The sequence below is a fragment of the Monodelphis domestica genome, chromosome 1 (assembly GCF_027887165.1).
Source record: "Monodelphis domestica isolate mMonDom1 chromosome 1, mMonDom1.pri, whole genome shotgun sequence".
In the NCBI taxonomy this organism is placed as follows: domain Eukaryota; kingdom Metazoa; phylum Chordata; class Mammalia; order Didelphimorphia; family Didelphidae; genus Monodelphis; species Monodelphis domestica.
In genome coordinates, this window is record NC_077227.1 from 355764661 (window position 1) to 355790137 (window position 25477).

A 25477-nucleotide genomic window follows, 5' to 3' on the forward strand; every position below is an offset into this window, starting at 1 on the left:
AAAAAGGTACCTTTTAGACTTACTCTCCTAATTTATAATTTGAATAAGAATCTGCAGGAATGTTAAGAGGAGGCAGCAAGGTGGCTCATTGGATTGAGAGCCAGGCCTGGAGACTGGGTGGGGATGGGATAGCTAAAAGGCTCCTGAGTTTCCTAGTTATGTGACTGGGCAGGTCACTTAACCTCCATTGCCTAGCCCTTTCCACTCTTCTGCCTTGGAACCAATACACAGTATTGATTCTAAGATGGAAGGAAAGCATTTAAAAAACAAACAAACAACAGAGAATGTTAGAGCTAGAAGAGAGACTAGAGATAATCTAGTCCAACCTCTTTCTACAAATGGATAAACTGAGGTAAAGTGATTCATCCAAAATCACAGTCTTGAGTTGAGCTAGAATATAGAACTATTCATTCCCTAGCAAAATATTCTTTCTACTGCACCAGATTCCTTTGTGGAGTGTCAGTATTTACCTTAGAAGTTGAAATGTTGAAGCTTTTGAAGCATTGACTTTATGAACTGTTAGTATGACAAAGGGGATAACAATAGAAAAGGAAAAAGCCTGGCAGGAATAAATAACATGTTTGTAAAGTTTACACAAGGCTTTTGATTTGTTTGATATTTCTAAAAGTCCTGTGATAAGATAGTAGAAAAGTGGCACCCCCATTTTACAAATGAGGTACCTGAGGCTCAGAGAGACTGGGTCTTTTAGCAAGTGTTAGAGGTAGGATTTGAAGCCGTGCCTTTCTGAGCTTCCTCCCAGGCCTGAGGAATTCTGGTTATGGGGACAGCATGTTGTGCTAGAAAGAGCCCTGGAGTTGAGATCTGAAGCTCTGGTGTCAGTCTTATTATTACATCATTTTTTTTAAATGGCGATAATCTTCCTACCCCTACCCCCTTTAGAGCTGATTTGTACAAATATTGTGTTAACAAAATATGCTGAGTCCTTCCTGTTCTAGTAGGAAGTAGACATTACTCAAGGAAATGCTTATTTAAGGAATGGAAGGCTCTTGAGGGTCTGAGTATAGATGCTTGCAGCCCATAGTTATTCAGTTTTCAATGTGGGTACTCACGCTGTAGCTTTATGTTGACATCATGTTTGCAGCATGCACAAGGGTTCTGTGAAGGGTGGGTGGTAGAACATGCATCATTCTTTTAGGTTTCAGCTCACTGTTGTTCTCATGGTGGCTTTTTTGTCCTGTCTGCAGTTATTTTTTGAGGACAGTATTGATGATGCTAAGTACTGTGGACGGCTCTACGGCCTTGGCACAGGAGTGGCACAGAAGCAGAATGAGGACGTGGACTCCGCTCAGGAGAAAATGAGCATACTGGCTATTATCAATAACATGCAACAATGATGACAGGGTACAGCTCTGCAGGACGTGCCCAATTCCATACTGGTACTTGCTGTCCTGACTGGTCTCTGTATATGTGGATCTTTCTCTCCTTCTCCAACAGAAAGAGCTTCTATTGAGTGAATTGTTCCTACAGTCTGCATTGAGCAGAAAGACTTTCATTTTGCTGAAGACAAGTGATGTCTTCATTTTAGATCCAGATGAAAGAAGTTCACTCTGAATTTGTAAACAAGTCTTCCCCCAGTCCTCTAGTTGCCACCTACCACCAGCATCTATAGCTCACTTGACACCTTTTTAATATCAGGGACAAGTCAGAAACAAGTAAAATGTATATAACTCTTACCTGTTGTCACTCTTTTCATTTTAAAATTTGTTGCTAATCTTTTGAGAATGAAGACTTGCCTCTGATAACTCAGCTGAGCTGAGAGCTGCTAATGAAAACACGACAAAATGGTGTACTTGTGGACTGCTTTGTAGATGCTTGGTTTTTTTAATTCTCCTGAGGGAATTTCCTTATACTTACTAGTTAGTTTTTCTTTATATTACATGAAAATGAACTGCTCACTGCTAGAATGGAAACTTGAAAAGCAAATAATTAAAAGTCATTCTTCTAGAACTTAGTATTTGGGCCCTCAGATATCTTAAGAACATTGTTCCATGATGCTTGAGATTTGTTATATCAGGTGTGCTTCTTCATCTGACATCTTTTTATGATAAAACATTCTAGACTGAAGTGTAACTTTGGACCAGTAATCTTAAGAATGTAGTTTCAGATGGGCATTTGGGATTCTACCACTTCACTTCCTCTTCACTCTCCCATTTTTCTTTCAGTGAGACTGAGGATATAAGGTGAGGAGGTGGATTAAGGTGAGTACTCAACATCTATTCCATGTTTCCTCCCTCCTCTTTTTTGAAAGCAGTGATTAACGGTAAAAGGGAAGTCAAGGGATTCAGTTTTTTGTTTATAGAGGTCTTCTAAAGTAAAAATATCCCTCATCCTGGGGCATAAAGCTCAGGACAATGTTTTTTTTTTGTTGTTGTTAACTTTGAAATCTAGTCATTCAGGAATTATGTTTTCTATTTCTTGAATGACTGCGTGTGAACTCTTTGGAGATCAGAATCCCTGTTGCAGTGGAGGGAATGACTCACTGAAATAGATAGCCTTTCAAGCTTATGGAAGATTCAATTTGCAGTGCTCTGAACATGTCTCAAGTATTATAAACTGGTATTTAAAATGCTTGTAAATATTATTTATGTTTTTAATTTTGTAAAATAAAGATTTGTTTTTAACCACCGGTATGAAGGTTTTGTCTTTTCCAACTGTAAATCTGTATGGCATTACACTTGACATCTGTTTATGTGGGAACAATTCTAGTGCCCCTTTGCCACTGCCCACTTATCTATTTTTGTAAACTGATTGTATTTACAGTTGCCCATTACGATTGGATCTCCTGCCAATTGTAGGGGCCTTTCTTTCCTTGGCAAATTGTTGATATTGGTATAAGGAATTATAATATTCTTTAAGAGTTGGTATGTGAATGGTTTATGGCATTCTGGCCTTGATTCTAAGGTTATAGATTTCCTCACCTTTAGCCTGTTTAGGGGCAGACTTTCAGGGCTGGAAGACTTCAGTCTAATGTCATTCTCATTCTGGAAATGTAAAAACAGAGCAAGTACTGAGCTAGGGAGTACGACGGGATAGGAAGGAAGAGAAAAATTTCATGAACCTCTTAAGTCCTGTCCCAACTATAAAGTGATACGATCATTCACTTTCAATTAAAAGTGACTAATTTGGGGCTGGATTCCTATTTAAATCCCCGTAGGTTTTCCCCAAGAATCAAAACAAGTATAAGAGGTATTTAATTACATAGGAACAATGGCAGAAAAGGGATTTTATATTTACATATATATATATATTTATATATCATTCACTTCATTCTACTTCAAAGGTGAGTTTTGGTTGTTTCTGTCAGTATTGGTAAGGGTGGTTTTATGCTGGCAAAATAATATTAGGGGCCATGATATCAGTTATTTCTAGGATTCAGGTTGACATCTCATCAAGTTGGTGACTGGAGGAAAGAAGATAAGTAATCCTCAAATCTATTCACATTTGTACACTAGTGGTCAAGGAGTCGGGTACCTATGTAAATTAGTTATGCTTAGAGCTCTTCCTTGTGCACACAAATATATAGATACTTCTCTGGGAACAAAAATGAAGTTTGGTCTAGATGACCTCTGCAGTGTTCTCTAGTTTTAAGTTTCTGATCTCTTTGAAATGTTCTAGTTCACTGGTCTGGCATGAAAATCCCTGGCTAAACTGGTTTTTGATAACTAGGGAACCAACAATGGGGCTGAAGAAGCACATGACAACTGATCTTTTAGATTCAAATACCAGTCAAGTATGCAGCAAAGAATCAAAATACTAGGGGGCAGCTGGGTGACTCGGTGAATTGAGAGCCAGACCTAGAGACGGGAGGTCCTAGATTCAAATTTGGCCTCAGACACTTCCCAGCTGTGTGACCCTGGGCAAGTCACCTAACCCCCATTGCCTAGCCCTTACCACTCTTTGGCTTTGGAACCAATACATAGTACTGATTCTAAGATGGAAGGCAAGGGTTAAAAAAAATCAGACTTGCTCTCCTATTATGGTATCCCCAATCTTGTTAGAATTCTGCTTAGATCTCCCAGTAGTTTCAACTGCTTGGTTTTCTTGTTCCTGCCAAAGAAGTAATTGAGCCGGTGATTCCTTTATCCCTAGGCAAAATGTTACAACATTTAGGACAATCACTAAAGACTTATTAGAAATGTAATTTTAAAATGTTTTAATAAGAGTAGTCCTCACTGGAATCATAGAATATAATTGGGCCAAGTTATGAGTCATGACTAAATTCCCTTCCTATCATCAACAGACCTTTTGAACCCACTCCTGAGAGGGGCTTTCTCTCCCAACCAGCATTTTTCATTTCAACATGAACAGTTGCTATTCCTGCTATGCAATTTATTGCAAGTCCTCAGATGTTCATTTGTTTAACAACTATTGTAAGAATATTTTCTCAAGTTCCCACAACAGTATTTTCTTTCCATTTTGGAAGACGTCCAGTGGCAATGTTTCAGCCATGGTTATCTTGCTGTTACCACTTAAGATTATCCTTTTCACTGGAGAATGGCATTAAACATCATCAAATGGTCTGGTTTATACCCAAGTGAGACATTGATTTGAACAAAATGGAAGTCCTACTTTACCCCTGGACACACCTAGTCAAAATAGTTCTTTTTTCCTCCTCCTTCTTATATCCTGTTACTATGAAGTGACATGAAATGTTAGTTGATTGAATTCATCTGTGCCTGAGTAATTTTATTTTCAAAAAGGAAAACAAACAAACAAAAAATCCCAGAGTTGGAAGGCACCTCACCTCAGCATCGATAGTTTAAGCTGGACAGGAATCCTATGTACAAACTCACTTCCTTCTAAGGTAGTTCATTTCTGTTAGCTGTGATTAGAGGAATTCCTTTTTTCTTGAGTTGAAGTCTACCTCTCTATAAGTTCTCTTCATTAGATTCTTCTAGCTCTTCCCTCAAGAGTTAAAGAAATGTAATTCTGCTGGGTGAGCACTGAAATCTTTATATAGTGGACTTAGATGGCTGACCTTGTTTATCCTGAATTCTAAGACCATTTTTAAATCGCAACCAAAATAAGTATTTTGTAGATGGATTAGCTTATAAATCTAGAGCAAAAACTGAGAGCTATTACAAATGTAAAGTACAGATGGCAAGGTGCCTTTCCTTAGGGTCTCATTTATATTGAGTGGGTGGTAAGGGTAGTTGCCCAAATGGTACCTTTAGCAACCGAACTGTTCAAATAAACTTGTGCCATTGGTTTGAATAAAGGCCATTTCTAAAAACAGTGAAAGGGGAAAAAAATATCTACTGTTGTGTGAGGTTCATTTTTGTTAAGAAACTTACGCTTTTCATAACGAGACGCCGAGTACTGATTTTACTTTTTTTTGTGGATGGGGCAGGCAGGGGGTTATGTGAGAAACACTTATAAGAGAACATTCAAGGAAGAGTTGGTATTTTGTCAAAACCTGAATGTTGAGAGAGAGAAGAGACTAGATAAAGACATTCATTCATGCATGATTTAGGTTGTCAAATAACTCCCATCTTCACTGAATCATGTTGTTTAAAATTTTACTTAAAGGCAGCCTTAAGAATAAAACACATTTATCACAATAGAAAAAAACACAAGTTTCTCCTATTTGGGTAAAACCTATAGGTTTTGAAGGTCACCAAGATTGCTATGCTGGGTAATTTCTGAGCAACAACTGCTGGCCTGCCATCATTCTTCCCTCAACAGAAAACAATAGTTGAGGTGAAAGTCTTTTTTAATTTCACAAGCAGAGTTGGGTCCATTATGGACCAGTTAGTCTGAGCACATTTGGCCCTTTGTTAGTTTTGTGGACCATTCTTCAGAAGTGTCCACAGCTCAGGGAGAAAGGCCAATGAGGAGCAAATCGCAGAAATAAAAAGGTGTCCCGTGTCTCGACCTAGATGTGATAACAGTCTTTGGTTGAAGGGCCTTAAATTCACGTGCAGAAAATCTGACAACTTCTTTTGTAAACTTTGCTTCTGCCATATTTCTGAAGGAGTTCTAAGGCTTGTTGTTGCATCTCCAGACTCAAATACCCAGAACATTGGGATCCAATATGAAGCATTACAAGACAACATTCTAGCACATCAGGAAAGGGAAAAGTCTGAAAGGCAAGAAGTCAGTATAAATCAGAATGACCAATGGATCCCTCCAATTTCAAAGACAAAAGAATGGGAAGAGGGATGTGGATTGCTTAATAACAGTTAAGACTACTGATCTTAAAGGGGGAATTCAAAATATAGAACATATTTGTTAGGTCAAGTTTTATTTTTTTAATTTGAGCTTCATGTAGTAATTTATAACTACAAAGTGCTTTACATGAGGTGTCTCTTGATATTTATAATAACCATGTGAGTCTGGTAATGGAAGAAGTTTTGTTGTAATTTTTAGAGTTAGGGAAATAGAGTTTTGGTGAAAATGACTTGTTCAAGTTCATACTAAGTGAAAAGGTAGATCTAAGACTGACACAAGTCTTTTGACTCTTAAGTCTTGGGTTTTCTCCTATTAAATGATTACCTGTAGCTAGCTGGCCTTTTCTCAACTTGATTTGCAATCATGACTATCCACAATTGCCAAATTACTCTGGCCATTCACCAATATGCGAGCTTGGAAGGGCTTACTTTTCTACATAAGGTTTTATCCAGAATAATGGCATTTGAGACTATATAATAATAGCTTAGGTACTATATGGGCTTACCCTATAAATGAATCTTAACTGTGGCTTTTTAGCAAAGAATAGTTGTAGATCTTACCTTAATACTCTCAGGAAATTCAGCCATTTTCTTATTTGCTTCTGTAAGTCGTTTTGTCAGTTCAGTCAAAGAAACTGGTTCATTTACTTGTTCTTTACTATTAACAGAACAGAGCCAATGTCATATTTTGTTCAAGTAACTATACTTTTTCTATTAAAAGATTTCTTTGAAATCCTTATTGCTGATTTAATCATTGTTTGTCTCTTGTGCATGTAAGGGCCAAGGAAGAGGAATATTTAATATAAAATGGTTTACAAAATCAAATGATGAATACAGTTCTTTTGATATAAAAAGAACTCTATTAGACCAATTGTTCAGAACATAAAAACTACCATCCATTCCTAGAGATATCTTATTTGAGACTTCTTTAGAACTAATCCAAGAGAAGCAGCTCAATTAAAACAAGTTTTTTTAAAATAAAGGACACACATAAAGACTTGAAGACAACAGGTGTTCAGGAAAATGTCAATTCTGTGTTAAAATCTTTGAACTTAAACATTAATCAAATATGCTTTACAACTTTTATAGAAAAACTACAGTTAGAGTTGTGAGGAACCCACAGTCATTTAGCAAAACCTCATTTTATAGATGAGGAAAGTGAGGGAAAAAGCCAAGTATCACACAGGGTTGAAGGTCAAAATTTCAACAAATTACTAGTAACTGTTCCTTTTAAGAAGCTTTCTCTCTTTTTTTTTGGCTCTATTCGTCATTTTGTGGATTTAGTTTTTCTGGTTCTGCTACTTCTCTATTTTATACAAGTTGTTCTGGATTTCCTTAATCTCATATATATCAACTCAAAGCATAATATTCAATTGCATACCTACACATTTTTAATGTATAACAACATGTAAATTAATACCAAACAAAAATATATAAATATATATGATATAAATATAAAAATAGGAGATGGATAACATTTTGTATTTATCGATCTCTTCGATTTATGATTTCATTGATGTAAGGAAATTTAAGAAATGCCATCCACTACAGATGGGCAACTATTCTGCTGCTCATTCTCTACAGTACTGCCTGGAACACATGAAGTGACTTGATCAGGGTCAGGTGATTGATCTGTGTCAGAGGTGGCATTTGAACACAAGGTTAGTTTTGACCCTTTAGGCTGGTTCTCTGCATCTACTGTGTGGCACTGCCTCTTTACACTGACTCATAATTTAGCTATTCCACAACAATATGTGAGAAATTCCTGGTGTCTGCAGGTTTGTTTTTTTTTTGTGTGTGTGTAGGTGGGAGAATATATTTTGTTGCAATAAGTATTTGACCATAAGGCAGAACACTTTCTTGCCCTACCCAGAGGGTGCCTGATGGGATTCAGGGAGGGTGAGTTAGTTATATATGGCTTCCTCTAGGAATTTTAAACTTGGAAATGTCACTATTTTAAATTTTTTCAGGTTTTAAACTCTATCCCCAAAGCCCCCAACTTTTAAACAACTGAGAAAGTCTGTGGCCTCTATCCAGTACTCTTCCATTTCATTTTGGATGATTTCGTACCTTTGGCTGTCAGGATTTTCAGAATACAGATGAGGCTTCATGGGAGGATCTCCTTCTTCAGGACTATTCATTGTAGCTTTACAAAGCTGGCTTTTCTGATGCTGGCGGATCATTTCTGCTAAAGTTTCTTGGACCTCAGCAATAGCTTTTTGGGTGCCCTGGAGATCAGCGTGCATTTGAGAAATGAGAACCTCACATGCACTCAGTGTAGGTGGTTTTTTTTCTGTTGTTCTCTGATCTTGTTCCACAGCTGTACTTAGTGTGGGTACTTGGGGAAAACCATCGTTCTGTTGGGCAAGAGCTTCAGGATCAGTTATTTCTGGACTGGATATATCAGACAGACCATTCTGCTCACCAGCAGAGGTGGTGTCAATAAAGGGCACTGGACCTGCCCCATGTTGTATTTTGATGAGGGGAGTCCTGGGCAGGTTCCACCAGAGCTCATAGAGCTGTCCATATGAGAAAAAGGCCTCTAAGCTTTTGAAAGCTGGTTCTTCACCCAGTTTCTCTTTTAAATGAGCACAGCCTGAGGGAGAGAAAGTGAGATGTGACTTTTTCCAACTGCTTATTTGTCTAAAATGTCCTCTGTCTTAATTCATTCTCTCTCCCCCCCTCCACCCCCCCATTAAAGATGGAAGAGACCTTAAGGATATTCCAAGTAAAGACAGACTGTTATAATTCTGGAGGCTTAAAGAGTAAGCTTCAAAGGAATAGGATACATCTGTTAAACTGTACCCTGTACACTGAAAGTCAGTGGCCACAGACCCAAGCATTTCCTACTCCTAGCAATAGGCCACATACACAAGCAATTTCTACACTGTGTGGCTGCAGAACCAAGGCAATCTAGTCAGATCTCCATTCTGAAGTGGCTAATTATGAAGCCTGGAGACTATCCAAGACATTTCTTTTTCAAAGCTGACTCCTTGTGGTTCTCCCTTCTGATTCTGCAGAATTTTCCCCTTTGCAGAATGGGAAAAGAACATTTAAGAAGAAAACCACTCAACTCGGTACATTCTCGTACCTTTCAATCCTGATAGACAATCTGAAGTTACTGATGAAAATGTTTGGACTACTTATGGCTCTCCTACCTTCAGGAAGAAAGAGAGTACAGATTTCTTGCATTAGAGTGAAGTTTCCTGAGTCATAGCTCCGCGTCACAGCTGCAAGAAGAGCTCTAACGGCTTCATGCCAGGAGGCAGCCTGCTGGCTCAGCACTGCTAAGGTCAAATCATGAGAGATGTGGAACAGGAGCTAGAACAAGAAGCCAAAGTCCCAGTTAATTATCTTTCCACCCAAGGGACAAAGAATGGTATCATCAACATTAAGCTGGAATATCCTGCCACAAGGTCCTTTGGGCAAGCAGGGACCAGCACTGCCCAACACATAATGCTTATCATCAAAGGCCCTTCTTGCTTTCAAGAACTTTCAGTCTCATAGCAATTCACATGCACAAGTAGCAGAAGCAAAGGGGTCTAAGTCTAAGGAGAACACTTTGACATTTTAATGATTAGAATTTTGGAAACCAAAAGTTGCATTTTCTAAGTCTTGTTTCATCTACTTAACAGATTATTTCTGGTCCCCCTAAATTTATTATCTCTTTACAAGTGAATGGCAAAGTGACTAAAAGTGACTAGGCTTCAATGATATAGAAGAAGATACGCTGGGTACTGGCTGATCTGTCTTAAATTCCTCCTGAAAATGCCAACTGAGCTACTAATTCTATTCATAAGAACTGCAGAATGTTAGTACATTAGAGCTTGAAGGGACAATAGAAATCATTTAGTTCAACCTACTCATTTTATACATGAGGCCTTTGAGGCTCAGAGGACCCTTAATTAGTAAGTGGAAGAACTGTAATCCAGGTCTTGTGACTCAAAATTCAGTGTTCTTTAAAGAAGATACGTGTTTCCATTTAAAGAAATAAATTGTGGAACTCAGATAAATCCCTATTCTGCCAGTTTATATGTAGGATAGATTATTATTCCTAAAAAGGGACAGTGACTATAAAAGACACATCTATTACCTGTTTGGAAAGGGTATGACCTGTGGCAGGTGGATACTCGATACCACGTAGCTGTTGAAATGCAGCCTGGTACTGTTCAGTGGTCTCCAAACCAAATGTGCTCTTCCATATTGTGGTCACCCTTTCTGTGAAGGCACTCTCAGTCTTGATGGCCCAGCAGTGGTAGGCAGGAAAGGAGGAACTTTTCCATTCTGGTGGCTGCCTTTCCTCTAGGTGTTTAGACAGCAATTCATGAAGGCAAAACACCAAACGCTGACCCTGGAACACAACCAACCAGAAAGGAACTTTTGTTCAAGAGTCAAGGAAAGAACTTGCTTCCGTGGTTGGCGATCAGACCGTAGGAACCATGTCCCTATGTCTTCCCACTTCCTCTAATAGCAGATTTATCTGGGATCTATATTGGGAATGTCCCTCTTGCTGTCTCTAGGTCTCACTGGCAGTTAGGGGTTTCTTGCTCACTGTGAATGATGCTTATAAAAACGAGTCAATTGTTACTATTTCAGAATGATGAAACAAGCTGTGATCATGTTTCTAAAAAAGGGAAGAGAGAAACCTAAACTTTTGGCCAAAGGATTGTTATAGCCAGAGTTATGATTGCATTAAAAAAAACTCAATTCATTATTAGTGGGAAAAAATGTATTAGATGATGATGATTATAAAATACAAATGGTAGAATTTGAACATAGGTTTGCTCTTAGCAGCAAAGTTAAGGGTTGAAATAGTGGACCCTGAACTCCAAACTGTGGTCAAACTGTAAGACAGTTTTGTACATTTAAACTTTAATTACAAGAATTCAAAAGACAGCTCATTCTATTATATAACTTGCTCATATATAGGAAGAATGGCCAAGAATTATCTTTGGATTTTTATGGGATACAATTTATAAAGAACCAGAGCAATTTTAATGAAACTTGGATATTTAGTCACATTAGCACAGGCACCTTATTTTCTATTTCAGTGATATTTCATTAAGAAAAAATTCTGTAGAATTTGGCTTTCTCTTTACTGTCAAGAATGAAATGAAATCTTACTAGCAGACATTCTTGTTGCTGGAGGACTTCCTGAGCTCCCATCCAGTTCCTGACTGATAGCAGCTCTTGGGCACATCTGAAAGAGAATGATGAAGACAGCTCCTTCTCTTCGGCGATAAGTGCCAACTCTGCAGCTGTTCTGAGAGAAGCCACATCCCCCTTTTTGGCAAGTACTTTGGCTGCATCATAGGCAGAGGTAGCCCCTAAGTAGCTACAACATATAAACAGAAAAAGAATATTGACATAGAAATGACAAAAACAGTGAACTCTCAGGTTGGATAGATTCTATCTAGAACAGATCTGACATTCCCAACTCTGCTGTTTTAATAACTTATTTTTCCTTCATGGTGTTTTCAAGTATACTGATTTTCCTTGGATTGTTTTTTTGTTGATTGGAATCAGTGTAGCTTAGTAAATGGAAAACTAGGGTACAGATCAAGAACTCAATAAATATGGTCAATAAAGACATATACCCAATACAGACAATCCCTTTCCCCCCTAAGCTGTCTTATATAAACCTCACTGTAGTCCAGAATAGATGATTTTTCCCCCCAGTCTACACCTTTTTCCCTTTTAAAGGGGATTTCATCTTAAGGGTTCTAAATGGTCTATTTTTTTAAGAACAACAATATACTTATTGAATTTCCCATTTTCTCCACTTGTTGAGACAATGTTATTGGGATGGCAAGTCTCTAGCTCCACTTGCTGAATGGTTCTAAGGGCTTTTAGTATACATGCCACAAGGAGAGAAGCTAGTTATTTCATCAAATGTGAGTGGACAATTCTAGATAGATATCTCTTTATGGCTGATCTTCTTGCCCTTATGAAGTGATCCTATTCAATGATGCTTGTAGGAGGTCTTGGACTCTGTATTCTCTTTAGCGTCCCTGATTCCTACCATTTGGCTGCCATGGCATAATGGCCATCTCTTTCTAGGATTGCTCCCCAACTGCTGTACAGGTCTTTCAATACTGGGTCCTCTGGTCGTAGCCGGGCCTTGGCAATTGCAATAGCTTCCCTAGGGTAAGAAGAGAGAGACAAAATCTACTACATTTAATAGACTGTGGATGGGGAAAATTTACAATTTAGCTAAAGATAATGCATATACACATAATAGAATAAATAGGAAGCAATAAACATTCATTCATGTTATTGATGACTGACAGATAAAAGACCTCTGGATGTGGTATCAAAAAAAGCTGGATCTAAGTGTCCTACTCTGTTACCTTAGGAGTCATGCTGGTTCCTTTTCTCTCCAATCCTCTGGACTGAGAACCTTGCCTTATATTCTATTGAAAATATTGAGAACATTTCCTCTCTCGTTTCACTCATATGGCTTCTGTCAACACCCTCTCTTTCATTCTCATTTAAATGAAGAGGTGGTTCTTTTTGCCAAGGCAAACCCTGCTACCTGCACAAGTGACCTTATTCCATTCTTCTCTGGTGAATGCCCCATCTATATCATTCCTACTCTCATTTATCTTTACTCTTTGTCTACTGGCTACATCCCTACTGCCTTACAAACACATCCATGCCTCCTCATCTTCAAAATCCTTCACTCAGTCCAGTTACCTATACAGTTTTTTATGGTCCCATAACACACTTTTTCTTTTTGTGACCGTAACCTTGAGAAGGCAGCCTATAATTGGTGCCTTCAATTCTTTTCCTTCTTAACTCTTAAGCAATCTGGCATCCAACCTCATTGTTCAACTGAAATTTCTCTCTCTAAAGTGACCAATCATCCTAAAACTAAAGGGGGGAAAAAAGAAAACCAGCAAAAATCTGCCCTCTTACTCCTCTGCCTCAACTTTGAAAAAAAAAAAAAGAGCAATACTCCTTAACCATGCAAAACAAATTTCTGCATTGACAGTTTTATTCTGTACTCTTAATTCCTTTCATTTTCTTGTCAGGAGATGAGTGGCATGTTTAATCATGAGTACTTGGAATTCAGAGTTGGTCATTACATGGATCAGAGTTCCTAAATCTTTCAAAGTTGACTTTACAATATTTTTATCATTGTATAAACTGTTTAGCCTACTTCATTCTACATCTGTTCATACAAGCCTTTCCAGATTCCCCTTCATCACTTCTTAGTTTTCTAATAGTATCATTATTATACTTCTTAATAGTATTCTATTTATGTACTAAAACATATTTGACTATTCCCAACTGATACCTTGATTTCAGTTTTCTACTACAAAAATGTTATGAATTTCTGTTTATCTTTTGAGCTTATTTTTACTTATGACCAATTCCTTTCTTAACCTACCCTCTAACTCTACCTTTCTAGCGTTTCCCTGTTAAAACATATTTCAGTCCACAACTGTATATATTCTCTCCTTTGACCAGTTCAGATGAGGTTCATTAAGTGTCAGCTACTACCACAATTAGGAAATAACTTCTTTTAACCTACCTCTCTCCCCCTCTCCTAGTGTTTCTCTCTTCTTTCCATTTTTCTTTCAAGACACAATAGAATTACTTCCAGGCCTTCTAATTAGACTTCCTCTAACACATCATTTCTCCATATCCGAACATAAAGTTTATCCTTTTTAGTCTTATGACTGCTTGCTCATTTTATTTTTTTCAAACTGTTTGAACTTCAAAGTTTCTATTATAGTTTTGGTCTTTTCATCAGAAATGCTTGGAAATTCTCTTTTTATTAATGGTTCATTTTTCCCTCATTAAATTGAGTTTTGCTAAGTTATTCTTGGTTATAAACTTATATCCTTTGCTTTCTGGAATATTGTATTCCAAATACCTGCTTCTTTATAGAATGTGCTAAATCATATAGGACCTGTCTCTGATATTTAACTTCTTTCTGGCTATCTGTAGTAATTTTCCTTTGATCTGCAGGTCTGGGATTTTAGCAATGTTCTTTGGAAAATTCACTGTGGGGCTTCTTTCAGGATGTCATCAGTGGATCTGACTTCTATTCTGCCCTTAGTGCCAAGAGATCTGAGTATATCTTTTTTAAGATTTCTTGAAACATGATGTGAACTCTTTTTGGGGTCATAGCTTTCAAGCAGGCCACTGATTTGTAAATTATCCCCCTAGACCTGCTTTTTTTTTTTTTTTAAGGCAGTGGTTTTTGCTGTGAGATATCTTACATTTTCTTCTTCTTCTCTCCCCCCCCCCTCTCCCTCTCCCTCCCTCCCCCCTCCCCCCCCCCTCTCTCCCTCTCCCTCTCCTCAAATTACCTAATATTTACTTATCTATGTAAATACTCTATCTCCACCAGCAGGATATGAAGTCCTTCAGGACAGGGATTCTCAGCTTGCCTTTGGGCCCTAACTAGCTAGTACAGCTGATAGCAGAGAAATGAAAAATACCTTTTCTGACGTGTTTTCAATGTGGGTGGATCTATGCCCAGATATAGTGCGCTTTGGAGCATCTGACTGCCAGATCTCAAATCCTGGCACTGTCACTTACTAGCTGTTTGATTTTGCTTTACTTTCCTTATCAACATAATGAAAAGATTTAGAACAGGTACTGGGGAAGGTCCCTTCTGGTTCTGAATCTGTGAGCCTTTGGTCAGCAGCTCCACCACCCAGAAGGTTAATCAAAGTCTGTGCTGACCTATAGAAGTGGTTTGACTTGAGCAGCTCCACAGCTTCATAAACCTTATGGATAGAGAGGAGATGAGAGGCAGCCTTAACATACTGGTCCTGGAAACACAGCTGTTTGGCAAAGGCTTCTACTGTCCAAAGCCACATCTGGTAGCCTGCTAAGAAAACAGAAGATGTGTATGGTCAGCAAACATGTAAATACTCACTTAGGAAATGGCTCAGATTTTACTTTTTACTATACTGTTCTGAATTCTCCATTATACCACTAGACTAAGAACTCTCTGAAGTAAGACCTTGAGGGATCATCCTTGACTCTTCCTTACCTGTAATATCTAATTGAATTAGTCAGGTTCTGTTGCTTCTACTACATCTCTCCTACCTATCTTCTTTCCACCTGCACTAAAATTCAATATAATAAACATTTATTAACTGATTTACATATAGTATATTATATTTGACTCTGGCAATACAAAGGCAGATGCCAGAGAGTTCCTTTCTCTCAAGGAACTTGTCATCCAATAGGGGCAAAAATGATGAGGAAGAATGTCAAGTGTTAATTGAAATCCAGAGGGAAAGACACAAATTACTTTAAATTATAAAAGAGAAAGTAAGGCATAAGAAGACAAGTAATTTGCTCAAGTCTCATGACCTTAGCCAAGATCTGAAACCAGGTTCTCTGGTTATAGGGCAGTTAGGTGGCACAGTGGATAAAGTGCTAGCCTTGAAGTCAGGAAGACTCATCTCCCTGAGTTCAAATCTGGCCTCAGACACTAGCTGTATGAAACTGGGCAAGTCACTGTTTGCCTCAGTTTCCTCATCTATAAAATAAATTGGAGAAGGAAATGGCAAATCACTTCAGTGTCTTTGCCAAGAATACCCTAAATGGGATCAAGAAGAGTTGGAGGTGACCAAACAACCACTGTGGTTATAAATATCACAATCTCTGCTATATTACATTGCTGTTTCAGGAAAGGGGGAGGTAGGAAGAAAGGAGGGATTCAAGGAAGGATTTAAGGAGAAGACTAATTATAGGTTGCACTCAGACTTTATACAAACCTATTTAGGGGAAGACCTAGATTGGGACCAATAAGTTAAATGTGACCCGTTACAGCATCCCTTTCAGTTGTCCTATTTCTTTTATGTTCTACTTATGAGAAGGACTAATACTAAAAGATGATATTAAGCTTTGGTTTTTAACTGATGTTGAGATGAGCTGGTACTATGCATAGCTGATATTTATGGATGGTATCTCAGATTTGGTAGGCATTTCTTAAGATACATACCTACTGGTGCCATAGCTACCAGCTGATCAGTTAGTTCCCCCCTTTCTGCAGCAGCCTGGAGCACTCCCTTTAGATCTCCTTTCCATAGCATCAACTGATGGAATAAGTCAGGGTGTCCATTTTCTAAATGACTTTTTCCTATTTGAAAGAGTATAAAAGAATGGGAAATTGATTGTTATTTAGGGGAATGGAGAGAAAACATCTCTCACATATACTTAGCTGTTAATACCTGAGCAATTACAATGGGGGTGGAAATGAGGGTTTGTGAAATCTCACCTTCCGCCTCAATCATCCTGTATAGGGCAGTCCTGTCTGTGAAGAGTCCCAAGTGAATCCGCTCATTTAGACTAGCAGCCAAATCCTCATTTAGCTCTGTAGGTAAGGAGAGGGGAAAATCATATGATGATTTGCTATGTAGGTCATACTGATTTATCTTCTTGGCAGGGAACCAAGGATGATAGGACAGGCTATTGTTGACTTCTCATTTTAAGGTTCAAATTCTTTCAAATAGGCATTCCTTAGTCCTGCTTAAAATCTCAGCAAGAAAATACTGATCTATATGATAGGGTCACAAAAAAGGTTTATCAGGCTGAAAACTAAAAATTTAAAAACTCAATAAATGCCTAAAATTTGATTTTCAGCTACTTTATACCATATAATAATTCTTTCCCTTAAATTCAGATTTGTCAAAACTGAAAGTGGCCTATAAATGCTATTAGTTTTCCTTATATGTGTGCACGTGACCCTATCAAAAACATCTCATTTTAGGGGCATGTCTAAGATTTAGAGGTCACATATTTTGACCAATATTCTCTTTCAAATTCAGGAATCTAACATTAATCTAAATCCATTCATCCTGACACACTTTAAAAATACGATCATTTCAAAGGAAAGAAAAACCAGATATGTTCTACTCCCTCCCATGTATGACTGAAAACCATTGAAGCTATCTGCTATAGACAGAAACATCAAATTTAGCTTCCACCTCTGCTATGTCTGGTAGTATCCCAGCATACCCCGAAAAAGTATCAAGAGTCAAAAGGGACAAAAATAACTTTGATACATATATCATACATACATATATATTGGGAATGGTTTCAAAATGCTATATAGCAGCATATAATCCAATAACCAGTTACATCTCATAAAAACAAAGGTGAATGGAAAATAAGTTATTTAATCCAATTTAACTTAATAGGTTTTGAGTCAATACATTAGAAGTACTGGGGGAAAAAAAAAACAGTTATAGAGCCAGAAGAAATGAACCTTAATCCTATACCTGCTACTACTATATATGTGATTTAGTGCAACTAGATGGCATAGTAGACAAGAGTACTGAGGTTGGGGTCAAGAAGAGTGGAATTCAAATCTCTTCTCATGACACTCACTAGCTGTGTTACCCTAAGGAAGTGAATTAACTTATTTGCCTCATTTTACTCTACTGTAAAATAGGGTTAACAAAAGCACCCATCTCCCATGGTTGTTATGAGGCTCAAAAGAGATACTTATACAGTGCTGAGCACAGAGACTGGTATATATTAAGCACTACATAATGTTAGCTCTTATTATATTACTTTTGTCTCTCTGGACCTCAGTTTCCCTCATCTATAAAATGTGAACAGTGGAAGGGATGGCCTTCAAGATTCCTTCTAGCTCTAAATGTCTATAAGACCTCAACTATGGGCAATAACACACTTCTAGTCCCTCAGACTTGCAACCTAGGAGTCATTCTTGATCACTCCTCATCTCTTACCCAAGCAGTGCCAAGGTTTATTGATTTCACCTTTGCAACATCTTTTGAATATATCCCCATATCTCCTCTGACACTGCCACCATTCTGGTGCAGACTCGTTGCCTAGTGAGTCTGCCTGCCTCAAGGCTCTCCCCACTTTATCCATCCTCCATTCAACCACTAAAATGGTTTTCCTTAAGTGTGTAGGTCTAATATAGTGCCAGCATGCCCCCAAGCAATATAATCTGGCCGTTTTCTAAGGCCTCCAGGATTGAATACAAAATTCTGTTTGACAAAGTCCTTTATAGCCTAGCCACCAACCAACTTTCCAATCTTAGACCTTGCTTCTTGATACATACTGTTCAATCTAGTGACCTTGACTTCTGGGCTGTTCCACAAACAAGATACTCTTGATTCTAGGCATTTTCTTTGGCTGTGCCACGTGCCTGGAATGCTTTCTCTCTTCTGCTCAGGCTACTCACTTTCCTGGATTCCTTTACATCCTACTAAAATTCTATCTTTTACTAGAAGTCCTCCCTAACCCCTTTTAATTCTAGTGCCTTCCTTCTGTTATTTAGTTCTTATTGATCCTATATATGGCTTATTTTGTATGTTGTCCCCCCCAATTAGGCTGAAAGCAGGGATTCTTTTACCTCTTTTTGTATCTCCCAATGCTTAGCACAGTGTCTAGCATGGAGTAAGTAACTTGCTTAATATTTACTGACTGATTAAACCATAAGTAGTGGTTAGCTTGATTATGATACTTTTATCTCTTCTCTAGCAAGAATTAGCACTTTTATCATGAACTCTTAGCTCAAAAATCTTTAAGATTTTCAGTTTAGAGTCTAGGCCTTTATCCAGTTCCATCATTTTGATATTACGCGACAGAAGCAGGAACTTGAGGGCAATAGAAAAGGAAAGACAGATTCTCGAGTGTAAATAGTCCCTGAAGAATGTGAATTGAGAAGATCAAGGTGGTTAGGAGATCCTTTCCTGTACCTTTGGAGTGTTTTACAGTTGCTAACACCAAACAGTCCTGATGGAGGTCCTCTTTGGATCTATGGTCCAAGGCTGTGCTGACAGGTAGAATGGAACGTGCCTTTTTCTTCTTTGCAAGAGCATCTGCAATAGAATGAAAATGAGTTTTGCTTGGGTAGTGCTGCCGAGTTACTTAGTAAGCAGTTGTGTGCTTTCTGTGCATCAGGTATTAGGCTAGGCCTTACTGCGGGGGTGGAAAGGGAAAACAGCAGATGCTCTCTGTTCATAATGAATTTACACAAATGAAACAACTCTGCTCTAATGATACACAACAAATCAAAGCTGAGGGAGAAACAGTTCCCTCATTGTTTTTTGATGGCCAAGCTGGGTAATGTATGCTCTGGTGTACCCTCCACTCCTTGTATGGCCCAGTGACTGACCCACCCATGAGTTTGGGAAACTAGTCTGTGCGTTCTGAGAAGCTCATTGTCAGAAGAATTAATGAAGAACGGTCATTTTCTTTTGGCCATGGCAATTGAAGGAAAGGATGTATTCTATATTGCTTGCCTTCACATCCTTATAAAGACCAAAATGTTACTGGGCTGCTTTTTAAAGCGTAGACATTCTCCCATAGTTTGCAAGAATGCATACTTATTTGGTCCTTTTAGAAAACAAAATACATTTTACTTTTTGGACACAAACCTGACTTCTCTTTAGGTAGATCCTTTTTAGGTATGATCACTTTGGGATTCATTGGAATTTTTGGTTTTTCAAATCCTGAGGAAATGAGCGAGTATGAAGGCAGCTCTTTGGAAACTACAACATGAAAAGAAAAGAATCTGGGATGGAAAAAATGCCAGTGACTAGATCAAGAGAGAGAACAGACCCAAAGATCAAACAAACACTGAATGATTAAAATCCCTTTGGAAAAACAAAACCAAATAGAACAGGCAGCCATACACACACACACACACACACACACACACACACACACACACACACACACACACACACACACACACACACACAATATACTGTGTGTATATACATATGTATACAAAAACATAATATTGAACCAACCTAGCCAATATTTTATATTTTTTTGCTAAGGAAAGATAACATGTCAAGAGCACATTCCTGTACATGAGACTTATGCTATCTCTAGTTGTAGGGGAAAAGGCAACAGAGGTTAAGTGACTTTCCCAGGGACACACAGCTAGGAAGTATCTGAGGTCAAATTTGAACCTAGGCCTGATTTTCAGTCCACTAAGCCACCTAGCTGCCCTCTATCCAGAATAATTCTGAGGGATTTATAACAAAGAATGCTATCCACCTCTAGAGAAAGGACAATTGGGAGTCAGAATGCTGAGTAAAGCACGGGATTTTTCACTTGTTTATTTGGGTTTATGTTTTGGGGTTTTGGTTTTATAAGATCACTCACTTAAAAATATGAACAATACAGAAATATGTTCTACATGATAATATATGCATAATCCAGATTGAATGCCTGCCAGCACTGGGAAGGGAAGGAAGGGAGGGAGGTAAGTTTGATCATATGACTTGGGAAAAGTCATGTGGAAATTTGTTATTATATGTAATTGGTAAAAAAATAAAATTAAAAAATTAAAACAAAACAAAACAAAAAACCTTCTCCCCTCCTTTATTTTGGTTTCTGAGGAAGTGGGCCTTTCCCATGCCTAAATTAAACTTCTTTTTTGTCTCCTTTAAGGTTCAGTTTCACTGATCATCTCCTCCCTTATCTTCAATTTTTTTCTATCCTATGATTTTTTTCTCTACCACCAACAAATGTACTAAGGTCAACCTCAATCCTTTAAAATATTTTCTTGACCCTGCCACCCTTCAAGCTCACCTCCCTTCTTCTGCCCAATTCCTTGGAAAGAAATGTTTATACTCACTGTCTCTATTGCCTACCACTTACTCATTTTCCAAATCTTTGTAGTCTTGCTTCTCACTAGATTACTTGAACTAAAACTAGGATAGCCTTTTTTAGGCCTTAAGCAGCTTGACTTCTGTGACACATGCGATCCTTTTGAATAGCCTCTCAACCTGGATATACTTTTCTTCCTTAGCTTCATATGACATGGTTCTCTCCTAGTTCTCCTTCTTATCTTCCCAACATCTGACTCATTATCCAACTTCTGCTCTGGGACCTATTCTCTCTTTACCTTTTTGCCCTTGGGTTTTTACCTGTTCCTATAGGTATCATCTCTATAAAGATGATACCCAGTTCTATATTTAGTATTTTAAACTCTTTCTTGGATATTATTCCCACCCTGACAATTGCTGGCTTTGTCCCCCTGGATGACATTAGGCATTTCAATCTCAATGAACCAGATACTTTCACTCATTGTCTTCCCTGTCCCTACCTTCCAAGACCCAATTCTATCCCAATATTTCCCTTTTGATAAAGGTGCCCAGGTTTGAAGGCACAGAAACACCCTTGACTCTTTCCTCTTATCCTCATGCCAATCAGTTCTTGCTGAATTCACCTCAATAAAATCTTTTATTTCTTCCCTTCTTTCAATGTAAATAATCACCATTCTACTTGTATCACCTTGTTGGTCTTCCTGTTTCTAATCTCTTCTTTCCCCAATCCATAGAATCATGGATTTAGAGTTGTAATGGGCTTTAGAATTTGAGTTGAAACCTTTATTTTCAGATAAGGAAACCAAGGCAAAGAGGTTAAGCCACTTGCTTCAAGGGTACATATTTGATGTGGGATCTGAACTCAGGTCTTCCTAACTCTAAGCCCAGTACTTTATCAACTATTCCATGTTGCTATTCTCCATGAAGTGGCTTTCCATTGTCTATAGGATAAAATTAAAATGTCTTAGTTTGGTACTTGAGGCCCTTTCCAATCATATTTGCCTTTCCAGTCTTATTTCACACAACTTCTCCCTTCATGAACTCTATGTTCTAGAAATGAATATCCTACTAACTGCTTAGATGCATTCACACAAGCCAACGTAGGTCCCTCCAACCACCAAAATACACTTCTTAATCATTACACTTTTTAATCTTATCTTTCCTTTAGTGCTTAGCTCAGACACTATCACTTCCACTTCTCTACTATTTCCCGCAATTGTTAGTGGTCTTGTCTTCTGCAATTTTTATCTTTCTGTACTTAATTTGTGTATATATCTCTCTTTCTCTCTACAGATATGTGTAAGGTCCTTGAGGGCAAGCACTGTTGCTTTGTATTCCCAGTGTCTTAAATATAGTAGATACTTAACAAAATTTTGTTGAATTGAATTTCTATAGACAGGTTATATGTAAACTTTCAAGTGCTTTGAAAGTATAAAATAAATTACAATAAAATCAAAACTGATGTATGACCCAAATGGGAAAGATCATACCACCAACAAATGAGAATGATCTGCCTTTTACAGGTATGCTGTACTACGCTGGGCTGCTGGGTAGTGTATGCAAGAATTTCTTAACCAAACAAGGAATTAGACACAATTCTTAAAAAGCAAAACTGAAAAACTTTTTGCATGAACAAAACTCTTGTAAATAGGCTGAAGAGAGGAACACTTTACCCTTTGCATTATATATGTCTGATAAAGATTTAACACCAATGAATAATTATTAAATGCCTTCTACATGCCTGGCATTGTGCTAAGTGCTGGGGATACAAGGGAAAAAAAAAACCCCTCTATTCCCAAGGAATTGATTGTATGGAGTTAGCACAAAGATTCAAGAATTATTCTCCAAAGGAAAAATTTCAATCAATACTGTGCATTGGCTCTAAGGTAGAAGAGCAGTAAGGAGTAGGCAATGGGGAGTAAAGTGACTTGTCCAGGGTCAGAAAGGTAAGAAGTGTCTGAGGACAGATTTGAACTGGGAACCTCTGTTCTCATTGAGCCTAGCTCTCAGTCCACTAACCCACCTAGCTGTTCCCTTAATGACTTATTTTTAATTGGTTAATTAATGACTGAAAGACTGATTCAAATTACTAATAAGAGAAATACAAACTAAAACACCTCACACCCAGAAAATTGGTAAAGATGGAAACAGATGAGAACAATCAATTTTGGAGAGGTTGTGGAAAACTAAAACGCTATTGGGGGAGCTGTGAATTACTTCAAAGATTATGGAAAGCAGTTTGGAATTCTCCCAAAAAGAGAGGAATCAGAACCGGGAGAATGGACATGGTAGCAGCAATATTATATGATGATCAAGAAAAAAAAACAAAAACAAAAAAACCCAACAAAAACTTGGCTACACTCAGAAATGCAATGATCTGATATCCTGAAGGACTTATGACAGGGAACACTATCCATCGCCAGAGAAAGAACTGTTGGAGGCAGATGGATATGACTTAAAGCACACTATTTTTTTCTTAAGAGCCCCTACTTTCCACCTTAGAATCAATACTGGGTATTGGTTCTAAGGCAGAAGAGCAGTAAAGGCTAGGCAATGGGGGTTAAGTGACTTGCCTAGGGTCACACAGCTGGGAAGTGTCTGAGGCTAGATCTGAACCCAGGACCTCCAGTCTCTGGGCTTAGCTTTCAATCCACTGACCCACCCAGCTGCCCCCATACTATCATTCACATCAGTGTATTTACAATTTTATTTTAGGGTTTTGTTTTTGTATGAGTATGTTCTTATAACAAGGACCAATGTGGAAGTGTGTTTTGCATGATAATATATGTATGGCCTAGACCTAATTGCTTACCGTCTGAGTGGGGGAAGGGAAGGGAGATGATTTGAATCTTTTAATTTTGGAAAACATTTTGAAAATTATTATTACATGAATTAGGAAAATAAAACATCCTTGAATTTAAAAAAAGGAAAAGAAAACAAAGTAGATGCCCATCAAATTAGGAATACAGCTGAAGAAAATTGTGGCACATGAAATTAAGAAAACATTATCACACTCTATGAAGAATCCAGAGGCTAGATACTTAGATTTGGGAGTCATCTATGTAGAGATGATAATTTAACCCTTTAGAACTGATTATTAAAGTGAAAACTCCTTTTAATAACTCGCCCAGTTATTTCTTTACCCAGTGCTATTGCTTCCTACAAATTTGATATGGTACCTACATTGTCATACAGCTTCAATTCAATATAATCAGCAAAAGTTTAAATGAAGATAATTCCCAAATCAAGGTATCACTTAATAACCAGATTTAATGCTTCAGAGAAATAAAATAGTCTCTTGAAAGAGATGATGCATCTTCCAAAAGTACTTGAATATGTATAGTTAAACCTGAGGTACTGGGAAAAATCTTGGTCATGTTGTGGGAGGCAAAACAATTTATAGAATCTGGACTCTTAACTTTTTTCGAATCATAATTGCCCCTTTGGCAGTTTGAGGAAATCTGTGGATGACTTGTTTTTAAATGCATAAAATAAAACATGTGTAGGATCACAAAGGAAAATAATTATATTGAAATATACTTATCAAAATATTGAAAAAACCTCTAAAATTATGGACCCCCTCAAATACAGATTAAAACCTCAAGGAAAGAACTCCTAGAAGTTGCATGAAAAATTAAGTCTCTTCTACATTAATTTTTTTGTGACTTTCTGCTGTTTGGGAGATAGTCTATGTTTACCTTCTTTTCCACCATAATCTTATATTATTACTACTTACCATTTGAAGGAATACCATTGGGAATCTCTGGCTCTTGTACTTCTTCTTCACCTTCCTGGTCTGAAACCCCATTTTCAATGGGTAAAGAACTATCCTTGCACTCTTCTCCATTGACTACATCAATCACTTCTTGCTTTGTTGTCACTTTTCCTGGAAGTTTTTTCTTCTTCTTAATCTTGGGTTTAGGCTGAGAGAGCCTTTTCTTCTCTAACTCAATACTTTTTTTGCCTGAGGGAATCACAAATCAAAAAAAAATGTTGTGTCAGCACATAGGACTGAGGTGGGTAGTCTTTCTACTTGGGGCACTGATTTTTGTAGATATAACATTATAAAATGTGTTTCCCTCTGAAGTCTCTGGGATAACTCAACTTACAGAGACATCTCCAGAGAATGAATTAAGATGTTTATATGAAAGGACTGGAGTGAAGGAACCAGGATCCTCACATATCCCACAGAAAACAAAGAGAAATGCCAAAGAGAAACCACATACATCCGCATGCAAGGGGGAAAAAAGGTAACAATGTAAAAAGGTGGCAGAACTGAAGAATCTTGAAACCTGTGAAGAATTAGAGTGAAAAAAAGAAGCCACACAAAATAGACTAAAAAATTTTAGGGAGAATGACAATAAAAAACACACAAGACTTGGGAAAGCTAAGAAAATCATAAGATCAGATAAAAGAAGAGTAGGAGGGAAGTATAAAATTAGATAAAAAAAATTAAGGGAAAATAAGGGATGCAAAAAGAAAATGGGAGCAGTAACAAAGGAAGAAAATTACCAATATGAAAAAGTACAATCAAAAGTATTTCTTAAAATCCATAAAAGTAACAAACAACAAACTGAGTATAGTGCAAAGTAGAATGGCATCTAGGACAGATCAGCTGGAAATACAGGCTCGACAAAAATTCACTGAATTATCCCAATAACAAGCAAAAAGGCAACCTTATCCACTAGTAAGCAAAAGTTTAAACTGAAGAAATAC

At 37.7% G+C, this 25477-nt stretch overlaps 2 protein-coding genes across 9 annotated transcripts in view; one reads left to right on the top strand and one right to left on the bottom strand.

The window, feature by feature from the left end:
- Positions 1–2649, top strand: part of CNOT8 (CCR4-NOT transcription complex subunit 8) — a 54223-nt gene extending 51574 nt beyond the window's left edge. For all 8 annotated transcript variants that reach the window (XM_007473929.3, XM_007473930.3, XM_001369609.3 and 5 more), the window contains one exon: positions 1206–2649. In XM_007473929.3, coding sequence (XP_007473991.1) covers positions 1206–1355 — 150 coding nt within the window. In that variant the 3' untranslated portion in view covers positions 1356–2649. The remainder of the gene's footprint in view (positions 1–1205) is intronic.
- Positions 2650–5523: 2874 nt separating this feature from the next.
- GEMIN5 (gem nuclear organelle associated protein 5) overlaps positions 5524–25477 on the bottom strand; it is a 41199-nt gene continuing 21245 nt past the window's right edge. Inside the window, exons 16-28 of the mRNA XM_001379441.4 lie at positions 24498–24725; positions 19577–19690; positions 18896–19018; positions 16441–16536; positions 16165–16302; positions 14892–15039; positions 12214–12333; positions 11316–11526; positions 10285–10542; positions 9350–9512; positions 8262–8787; positions 6753–6849; positions 5524–6103 (exon numbers count right to left, since the gene is read on the bottom strand). Of these exons, the coding sequence (XP_001379478.2) occupies positions 5936–6103; positions 6753–6849; positions 8262–8787; positions 9350–9512; positions 10285–10542; positions 11316–11526; positions 12214–12333; positions 14892–15039; positions 16165–16302; positions 16441–16536; positions 18896–19018; positions 19577–19690; positions 24498–24725 (2390 nt within the window). The 3' untranslated portion in view covers positions 5524–5935. The remainder of the gene's footprint in view (positions 6104–6752; positions 6850–8261; positions 8788–9349; positions 9513–10284; positions 10543–11315; positions 11527–12213; positions 12334–14891; positions 15040–16164; positions 16303–16440; positions 16537–18895; positions 19019–19576; positions 19691–24497; positions 24726–25477) is intronic.